An 11667-nucleotide genomic window follows, 5' to 3' on the forward strand; every position below is an offset into this window, starting at 1 on the left:
AAATACATGACTTTATTTAGATTTTTCATGTTTAGTGTTTCCTAATATTATACATTTTATATTTTACAAACTAAATTATATTTTTATATTATAGAAATGTATGATTGTTTTTGAATCAAAAAAAATATTTATAATAAAATAAAACTTGAATATTGATTGAGTATATATATATATATATATATATATATATATATATATATATATATATATATATATATATATATATATTTATATATATATATATATATATATATATATATATATATATATATATATATATATATATATATATATATATATATATATTTTGTGTGTGTGTATGTGTGCATTTATTTTGTATAATATTTATTATTATATTATGCAATATTATATTTTATGTTGTTGTGTTGTGATAAATGCTCAAGTTTTCATGCTGGCTTATATATGTGTATATATATATATATGTATACATTTATATATATATATATATATATATATATATATATATATATATATACATATATATATATATATATATATATATATGTATATATATATATATTTATGATGTATATATATTTATTTATGATGTATATATTTATTTATGATAATATATTTATTTAATATATATATTTATTTATTTATGATATATATATATATATATATATATATATATATATATATATATATATATATATATATATTTATGATATATATATAAATATAAATGCCTGTTTAGAAAAGCAGTGTGGCATCATACTTAAATAGCCTGCTGCCTGGTGCTTCAGTACATACATCGACTATCTTATAGCCTGCTGTCACAAAGAAGTGTTGATACATTGACTGAGGGTTTGGGATTGGGTAGCAATTGTTTATTTCATTATTTTTCATTTTTTTCTCATTTTTCTGAAAAAGCTGTTTGCTATAAAATGTAAGCAAAATAAGTAAGCAATTAATGATCTATATACACTATAGTAGATATTTCAATACACGTATATATATATACACACACACACACACACATATATATATATGTATATATATATATATATATATATATATATATATATAAATATTTGTATATATGTAAATTATAATAGTTTGTTCTTCAAATAGAATGCTCAATGTGCTTAAAGAACAGAACAATAATAAATTATTAATAACACTTATCCCATTTTTATGTTTTTTATTTCAGTCTTTAAAGATCGTCTTCCTCATGTTTAGAATCAGATTCTGAAAAAGCAACCAATTGAGCAAGCTTTCTCTTTGATGGCTTTGATGTTATTGCTTCCATAGGTTCATCTGCAATAAACATCTGTTCCTTGAGTAAGTTAGTAACTGAGACCCCACCTCACCTTTCTCAACTCTGGGTCTGGGTACTTGAGGTCTTTGAATCAAATTTCAGCTGATGTTGGCATAGCAATCTTTGTGTTGTGTGTGATAAGGACATTGCTCAGGGGCTGTTTGTTTCTGCAAACACTTTTTATTATGTCGATAGTCGAATTCTATCAGTTTGGAATGTCATGTACAAGCAACTCCTTCTTTTGTCTAAACTTAATTTTTTTTTTCTAATTCTGCAGCACTTGCTGGACTGTGTTTAAATAGCCCACTACCTTACTGCATTTGGCCAGGGAATTATCAAACGCGCTGTTGTGCATAGATACTGTGATAGACAGACTGTGTGCAACGCAGGGGACGCGTTCAAAAGGCAGATATCTTGGAGCAGCGACTATATTTCTTGCACAATCTGTGCTAAGTGTACTAACTTTATTTGATTATGCCCCACATTTTATACAAGTTGCTGTGCAACTTGATTAAAATGTTCTGCAAATTCAGCAAAAAGTATTTCTTTTTTCTTCATCATTGTCAGAGCATGTGAATGCATTTTCAATTGTTCATCAATGTAATGCACAGTAACTTGGAGGTAATTATGGTTACCCAGCGATGTCTTTTTAATTCAAATTCAATAGTTCTGTAAACTAAAGATTAGACAGGTTTGTTTTAAAATAACTCTTGTGCAGTCCTGTCACTCTTTAATTTAATAAGCTATTAAATTTAAATTAAAAAGTTTTCCACTTTCGGTCTTTTAAAATAAAATGTAAAATGTTAATGTTTGATAAACTAATTGTCGGCATTAATTAATTAATGTGTTAATGCAATAAAAATGTGCTGATTTGCCCAGCTTTTATATATATATATATATATATATATATATATATATATATATATATATATATATATATATACACATATATATAACAGCCTTAGAATAAGAAAAAATGAGGTCAGCAATAAGACCTTAAACTTTTGTTTTGTTGAAACCTTAAACTTTTGATTTGTTGAAATATTTTTCATCAAGATGATAAGTTTATAAGCAAACTTCAATCTTCTTAAAATTAAAAATTCTTAAATGTCTACAAATATTTGTGCAGGTATTTTAAGTTTATATTTACTGATAGAATTATATATTTTTCTTAAATCTAGCTCTAATTATAAAATATTTGTTACATAGAGGCACATTCACTAAAAAATCAATAGTACAAGTCATGTCAAGTTTTGGGTACAAGTTTGGTCACATGGTACAAGTTTGGTCCTATGGGTGTTTAATTTAACTGGAAATATAAATTTTTGTGCGGCTAATATTAAAAGATTTCCACATTGACTGGTTAATAGCACCCATGTCAGAAATAACATTTTTAGTTTGTAATCCTTCAGTGTAATTTATTATATTTAACATAATGTTTTTAAAACATTTCTATAAACAGAACTTCCGGTTTATAATATACAATATGTTAGTTTATTTTTGCTCCATCCCACACCCTCATTGGATATAGCAGCAACTCCCTTTCATGTTTTCCCTATATTAGTTAATGTATGTACTAAAGTTCTAACAGCTCCCTAAATCAGTATGATATCAGATTGATGATTTAAATGTTTTAATATATATTAACATATATTAAAACATCTAATATATATATATATATATATATATATATATATATATATATATATATATATATATATATATATATATATATATATATATATGTATATATATATATATGTATATATATATATATATATGTATATGTATATATGTATATATATATATATATATATATATATATATATATATATATATATAAAATATATATATATATATATATATATATATATATATATAAAAAGAGAGAGAGATTCTTTTAACTTTTTTGACATTAAAAATATGATGGCATAATATGTAGAGTGTATGTTTTTTTAGGTGTTTGATAAAACTGTTTTTAAAAATGACACTTTGTGATATTGATTTTTTGAGAAAAAAAGATACTGACCAACCAGCAAGTACTTATCAGGATTTGCAACCTTTCGAATATCTTTATATAGGAAACATACCATATCATTACAAATCTTGTGCTCTTAGATTTCACTTCTCTTCATTTATTGAATGCTCAGCATTTTCTTGTTTTCACTATAGACATAGGCCAGAAATTGTTAACATTAAAAATTCAGCTAATACAAACTCCATTGAAAAAAATACAGCTAATGTGAACAATGATTTATTTGTCGCTGAAGAGTTATTGACTGATGAAAAACAACTCCCTAATGAGGGTAAAGGCAATAAAATAAGCACGTGCTGTTGTATCATAAAAATATATTCAGCTTTTGTTGAGAAGTTTATTACAAAGTATCATGGGCATTTGTGGAAAAAATTTGAATTAGAGCATTCTCTTCGCTGCATAGTAAAAAGAATGAAAGTCTCTCGTGGTCCACTTGATTCAAATCAAACGTTTAAAAATAAAAGTGAATTAAAGCTACATTTACATTATGAAGATCAGACGATATATGAAAATGATCTTAAAACTTTAATTGAGTTTAACCCCCCAACTGATTTTATGCCTTATGGCAATGTAGGAACACCTACTAAATATTTTCACCACCTTATACGGCAGTGTAAACTACCTTGCAATGTTATAAAATCTTTAGGAATTGTGTTACCAAAGAGTTATAAAGAAAAGATATATTCCCGTGTTGAAATCGACTATGACGAATATTTCAAAAAAAGAAATTTTTGTTCCAACATCAAACACAAAAAAGAATTTTATTCAGCAAAAGGTTCAGACAATTCAGGTTCAAAAGATTCAGAGCATATAAATGAAGATAGTTCTAATGGTATAACAAATAAAAATTTCAAATCGGCAGAAAATTCTGATACTTTAAATGAAGAAGACGATGCAGAGGATTGGGAACGATTTGAAGCTTTGTATGATGATATTGATAATCAAGCAAGACCAAAAGAAAAGTAAGTAAAAAGTAATAAGTTTTATTGTTGATTTTTTTATATTTGTCAAAATAGTATATATATATATATATATATATATATATATATATATATATATATATATATATATATATATATATATATATATATATATTTATATATATATATTGATAATGTATACATTATATTTGTTTTGTTTTTAATAGATTAAAAGGGAATTTGATATTGTAATAAATATATTAAAATTATTACCAAAATTTTTAAATATAGGTGCAAAGGCTTTTTTAAGTTGACTGGAAAATACTTATATTTAAAAGTGTTATAATATTTTATTGATAATAAATAAAGTAAATAACTTTATTATATTTACATGTGAAATTTATAAACAAAGCTTTTGCTATTTTTAATATAACTTATAGTTAAAATAAAAATGTAATAAAATAAAATAGACTTAATTAAGAATTTTAAAAATTAATAAAAGTTTTTTGATTAACCTTTTTTAAAAATATCTTAAATATGTTTTATTATTTTTATATTAATAAAGTAACACTGAGTTTAGAAAATTTTTTAATAAGTTAATTTTTTAGAGGTTCAAGAGTCTCAAGTGGAGTAAATTATATAAAAATTTCAAAAATAATGATTATTTTATAACAAAAATATATTTTACATTTTATTGCATAAAAAATGCAAATTTTCAACAAAAAATGAAAAAAGAGCATACATTACAGACATTTTATATTATTTTTTTGTCTTAGATTTTTATAAAGTGATTATTATTTTTGAAATATTTATATAATTTTCCTTCTATTATATAACACAATAATTTAAAAATTTTATAATATTAGGGACTCATTTAATGTTTAAGAGTCTGTAGCAACTTTTTTACAGGTTATTCAATGTTTTATTTTATTATAAAGTAACATTACGAGGGTGCCTGCTGATATTTTTCAAAAGTATTTTTTTAAAAGCCACCCTAATGTACACACACACAAACACACACACATAGATATATATATCACACACACATATATACACACACATATATATTTTTTCTTTTATATCTTAATTTTTAATTATTTGCTTTTTTCTAAAAACTAACTTCAAAATTTTTTATTTAAAAAATTATTGGGGGAGCAAATGCCCCTGCTGACCCCCCAGTTGCTACGGGCCTGGACAATATATTGCTGACCTCAAACTGTTAGAGGTCTGCATAAGGTGGGCAAAAAAAAAAATTGAAAAAAAGTGGTTATCATAAAACATTGAAACGAGGTCAGTAATTTTTTGTTGACCTCATTGCCGAATGTCGACCCTAATTCCGAGGTTTGCACTCACACACACACACACACACACACACACACACACACACACACACACACACACACACACACACACACACATATATATATATATATATATATATATATATATATTATAAGCATTAAAACATCATATACAGTATCATACTATTTATTTCTTTTTTCAAGTAATATTTTGGCTCATATAGTGAGAGCCATTATCAAACTAATAAAACCATTACAAAAACCGTTTGAAAAATTATAATGAATGTAACCAAATGATGTCGTTGCAACATCAGATATTCAACATTTTTTAATTTTACAAAAAATGGTTTCCAATGGTGAGTCATCACCAAATTGTTATCTTACCATGGGTCCCAAAATTAAGCCTTGTTTTTAGAAGAGAATTTCAAAAAGTTGGTGTTAAAACAGTCTTCCGTTTAAGTTATCCCTTGATCAATATACTTTGCCAAAACAAGTCTAAACTGCCTCTGAATAGTCATCCAGGAGTGTAACAACTTAATTACCCTCGGAATTAGGAGAAATAAGGTTGATTATAAATTCCCAACCTCAAACTGTCAGAGGTCGGCAAAATAAAATTGACAGAAAGTGGTTACCATAAAACTTAGAAGCAAGGTTGGCAATTTTTTTCCAACCTTAAACACTTTTAGGTCAGCAGTAAGGTTGGCATTGCCGAATGCTGACCCTTATTTCGAGGGTTGTATATATATATATATATATATATATATATATACATATATATATATATATATATATATATATATCTGTCTATCTATCTATATATATTTATATATTTATATATATATATATATATATATATATATATATATATGTATATTTATATATATATATATGGGGTGCTCCAATGCATCGGCCATCGGTCTTGGTAACCATTGGCAGATGCCGATTGTTTTGAAATATCAGGTTTTTTACTTTTGTGTTTCTATATTGTATGCAAAAATATAACTATTCATAAAAGAAAATTTATGTATGTAGACACATCTGCATCCACTAAACCTTTAGATATTTTTTGAACTTGAATCAGGAGTTCCCTGCAATTGGTGTCTTTTTAAAATTTAGGCAAGCAATTATATGACTTATGGATCTAAGCTATACAAATAAGTTTAAAATCAAAAAATGTAAATGTAATGTAAAATGTAAAAAAATGTTTTCTACCAGAAGTTTCTTTTCTTGATACTTTTATTTTGCAAAGTTTACAAATTGCTTTGAATGTTTGTTTTTATCTATATCACAATAGTATATTAGACTTTTAGTTGCTTATAAGCATGCATTAAAATTAAGCAAACTTTAGCAAATAAACAAACATTAAAGTTGACTGTTAATTATTATATTAAAAAAAAAAACTTAATTTACCTATTAGTAAAAAAGAAAAGAGTACAAATTCGAATTTAGAGCTGATGCCAATGCAGTATTGGCCTGTGCATCAGTGCACCTCTAACATATATACACACATTTTTTACACTAAAGCTAAAAACACTAAACAACAAAAAGTAATCTAGGTTAATTTACTATTTCTAATAGGGTTGAAAGCTATCTCTTATATTATGAGTAATAACTCCGAAACACAAAACTTGACAAACATAGTGGTTGCGCAAACAAATATTACCAGAATAACAATAAAAATTATATTATTTGACATCATTAGGCCTGCAAAGGGTCGAAATTTGTGTTTTTTTGATGACAAAATAGTAAATTAGTTTTTAAAGTTCATAAGTTTTAAGGTATCTTATTCAATGTGTCTATTGGTAAATAATATTATTTTGTAACCTACAATCCATCGGCTCATTAAATAAAAACATTGAAAAAATAATTTGATTCTAAAAAAAGGCGATTATTTTCTATTAGCAAGTACCGGGTAATTTGATACAGTATTTGTGGGGGAATTAAAACTGTAGCATAATACTCCAATCCCCTACAGTTTATGACTACTACTTCAGCTACTATTATTGCTACTGTTTTTATATTGCTACATCTAAAATGTTGAGTTAAAAAATTATTAAATGTTATTATTTTATAATATTTTAAAATTTGTACAATTACAGTCTTTTCATTTATATTTATAGATGAATTTTTTTGAAATTTTTGTAATTTTTGTATTAAACTGATATTGGTAATGACATGTTTACATTGGTAGAAACAATATTTGTAATAGGGTAGATTAGGGTAATTTGAGCACCTTTAGCGAAAATTTGAATATTTTCAAGAATAAATATTCATGATTCACGTAGATATTTTGGCAACCGAAATTTTTTCTTGAAAACACAGAGGTTTTCAAAGAGTAGCAAAAGTGCTCATGTTACCCAGACCACTTGTTACCCAGACCACTTGGTAATATGAGCACTTTATATTAACTTAAAAATTAACTTTAATTAAATAAAAAAATACCAATCTGATAATTAGAACTAATTTTTGAAATATAATGATTCGTTATTAACAAAACTTATCATTAAAAGGTCAAATTTTAGGCCACTTTTTGTTGAAACAATACTACTATGTTTCCCGCAACAACAAAAAAAATTAAAAAAAATTAGTTCGTTATTTTTTCAATTATATTTACTCAAACCTTTGAACGATTAAATTCAAATTTTTTGAATTTAAATTACAGAAAAATATTTGGTATTGCTAGATATAATAAAATGTTTTACTATGTTTTGTTTTTATTCAAAAAGCAATTAAAACCACTGCTATTTTAAGGACTTTAAAACACTGGGTAAACATGAAAAACACTGGGTAATTTGAGCATGCTCATATTACACAAAAATAGCATCATTCAAAAAAGTGAAAACTAAATGTTTCTATGCATTGTTTTTCAAACAAAATTGGATTGGATTTTTAGTTAACATATTTTTCTTTATAAAAAAATTAATTTCATTATTTTAGCACCAAAATTTCGCGTCACAGATTTATTCATGCGTGGTAATATTATTTTAACAGCGCAAAAAAATTAACAACGTTTTAATTAGATGATATCCGCTGATTACTGCATTTAAATTTACGCTAACTGTACTGATTCCTGTTATCACCGCATAAAGTCGATTCAAAAAATACAAAGCAACTTTAACTTGACTGTTTACATCTAAGAAATCTTTAAGTATGCTCGTATTACCAAGGTGCTCATATTATCCCAATCTACCCTATATTTAAACAATTAACAGGTTTTCCCACAATAATTTTTTTGTTAGAATAATAAAAATCATGGCTTTCATTATTTTTATAAGTAATGTCTATATTTCAGAAATATAAATACTTATTTTTAGTTTTGTATATTATTATTTGAATTTGAGATTGTTTGAGGAGGATCTAGAAGTGAAGTGGGAAAAAGGCGGAAGTGGGTTGGTGTTTTACACCGATAGCTATTTTTGGAATGAAATGAAAGGAAAAGATTTTGATGAAGATACTGTGGATGATTGGGATGTTGACTACAGTGTTTACTACGAAGATGGTAAAAAGTTTGTTATAAGTTTATTTTGTGAATCAAAAAATATAATTTTTAAATTTTTTTTATTTTTTTAATTTAGGAGCTGGTGACAAGCCTGCACTCGACCAGTTGCAGATGCGCATTGAGAGTCGTAGAAGAGCTGGAAAAGACGTAGGGCCTACAAAGTATTCTGAAATCAAAAAACAAGAACAGTTAAATCATAAAAAGATGAGCTCTTTTGCTGAGTTTGAAAAACACTCAAAAGGCATCGGCACTAAATATCTTAAACAACGCGGATGGAAAATAGGAAGTGGAATTGGTGCGTCATTTCAAGGAATAACCGAACCGATTGCTCCCAGCGGACAAAGTGCACGTGAACATATTGGACTTGGATATTATGGAGAAAAACTTGACAGAAGTGTCAATTTAAAAAGAAAAGCAGAACGTGATGTTTATATTTCAACTATATATGATCAAAAAGATCGTGAAAATTTAAATGCAATGCGGTTTGAAGGCAATGAGTTGCTTAAGTATAGAACACCTCCAATACATTTTGAAAAAGAAAAAAAAGATGATAAAAAATAAATTATAATAATTAAAAACTTAGGATTTGTTCTCTAAAATTGAGTTTTAGTTAAAAACTTGAACTGCGGATGCTAATTTCTCGACGCAAGGTTTTTATTAGAAATTCACGTCGACACTCAAAACTCAACATAAAATTAAGTTTCAACATAAGTTACAGAAATTTAAACGCAAAAATAATATTTTACTAAAAAAATTGTTTCTGAATATTTTAAAATGTTTATAATAATTTTACTGTTTTAAAGTAACCTTTTATACCTCGCGCTTTTTTCTAACAAAGCTAATGATGAAATATAAGCAAAAAGGGGTTTTTCATTCTTTGTATTTGAGTATTAAAATATATTTTTATATATTTTAATACTCAAATACAAAGTATTAAAATATATTTTTCTTTAAAACTCTTCTATCAGCGTTTGATAGTGATTGCCGACCAGGAATATTAGAACGTAGTTGTTGAACTAATAAACAAAAACCCTAAAATTATTCCGCCATCAAACTTTTTTACAAATAAAAATCGGATTTAAACAGCAAAAACAGCAAAAGCAATATCCCAAATAAAAGTTGTTTCATTTCATAGTTGTTTACAAATAGTACAGTACTAATCTAAAGTAAACACCAGTTATTAAAGTAATTAACAAGGAAAATTAAATTAATCACAACTAGATATATTAATTATTAAAAAGACTAATAAGAAAATTAATCGCAACACTATTAGATATAACAATCATCATAGCAGTAATAATAAAATCTGTAACAATAATGATAAATATCACAAATGAATATTAGACAAAATTAATAAGTAATAATGACAGAAATTTAAAAAAATGTAAATTACATTTACATCACATGTAACAATAACAATATCTATAATAATGATAATAATCTACAATAAGCCTAACATTCTACATACAATATCTTTCCAACGAATAGGCAAAAAAAATTGTGAAATAGGGTTTAGTGATATAAGATATAGTAGTAAATTGTTCCATGATTTTATGCATTCATTTGTAATAGATTTATGACCTAATTTTACCGAACGGTAAATTTTTGTAGATAATTTAAAGTTACAGAAAGATTGAAAATAATAACGAGAACTTTTTTTAGTGGTGAAAAAATTATAAAATTATAATTCCAGACAGATAGACAATTTTATATATGAACAAGATCAAATAACTTGAGTATTTGGATAAAAAGAAAAGGATGTCAGAATTAAAACGATATCGTTATAATTCTGACATCCTTTACTTTTTATCCAAATACGATAATTGGAAATTCCAAATACTATTGGGAGAGAGGTAAGTGAACATTTAAGACTGCAAAAATCATCAATATGAAAAACCAATGGTCGGATTAAGGTACAGAATTCAATTTTAAAGTTTTTTTTAAGATCAATAATACCATAATATTTGCAGTTAGTAATTGTGTTAGAGATTTTATATCTTTAAATAAGTTTTTGAAGTGTAAATTGGACTTTTCAAAGAAGCAAAGGTTTTAGTTGGTCGAGTATGAAATAATAAAGTTAAATAAAAAAATTTATTTATATCTTTAAATAAGTTTTTGAAGTGTAAATTAAAAAGTAAATTACTCTTCAAATTACTGGTAAAAGTACAAAAGTGTTAATTGCTCTAGATTAATTTTAAATACATTTTATTTATATATATATAAAAAAAAATCATTGATTTTATTCTTATACAAAGTGTTAGGTTGATTAGAATGATAAATTACTAATAGAGCCAAAGCAGTGTTGCATACTATTCCTTTTTCTTTTCCATGGCAAAAGAAAAGACTTAACTCAATATCTTTTACCATGTAAAAGTAAAACAAATCTAAAATCTATTTCTTGGACATTAGTATACACAAGTAACACAGTTAATAACACAAAGTAAATAGTTTCTTATATACTTGCATTTTTCATAAGAAAACGTAACCAAGCCTTAATATCTTATCAAAATTAAAAGTGTAAATTGGACTTTTCAAAGAATCAAAGGTTTTAGTTGGTCGAGTCTGATATAATAAAGTTAAAGAAAAGTCAGAGGGTGTGCTAAATGGTATATTCTTAATTATGCAGTTAC

At 25.3% G+C, this 11667-nt stretch overlaps 1 protein-coding gene across 1 annotated transcript; it reads left to right on the forward strand.

Moving 5' to 3' along the window:
- Window positions 1–3228: 3228 nt before the first annotated feature.
- LOC100207060 (G patch domain-containing protein 3) lies at window positions 3229–9615 on the forward strand. Its single transcript, XM_065807929.1, has 3 exons — window positions 3229–4279; window positions 8880–9037; window positions 9114–9615. Exons 1-3 carry the CDS (start codon window positions 3267–3269, stop codon window positions 9596–9598), a joined length of 1656 nt encoding a protein of 551 aa, XP_065664001.1. The 5' UTR covers window positions 3229–3266; the 3' UTR covers window positions 9599–9615.
- Window positions 9616–11667: the final 2052 nt, after the last annotated feature.

Source organism: Hydra vulgaris, chromosome 10, assembly GCF_038396675.1.
Source record: "Hydra vulgaris chromosome 10, alternate assembly HydraT2T_AEP".
NCBI classification, from domain to species: Eukaryota; Metazoa; Cnidaria; class Hydrozoa; order Anthoathecata; family Hydridae; genus Hydra; species Hydra vulgaris.

Bases quoted from the DNA above. Each gene is read 5' to 3' on its own strand.
- LOC100207060 (XM_065807929.1), top strand. From the start codon at position 3,267: ATGACACTTTGTGATATTGATTTTTTGAGAAAAAAAGATACTGACCAA. The intron at 4,280-8,879 runs GTAAGTAAAAAG...TTTGAATTTGAG, and splicing joins CAAGCAAGACCAAAAGAAAA to ATTGTTTGAGGAGGATCTAG. The intron at 9,038-9,113 runs GTAAAAAGTTTG...TTTTTAATTTAG, and splicing joins CAGTGTTTACTACGAAGATG to GAGCTGGTGACAAGCCTGCA.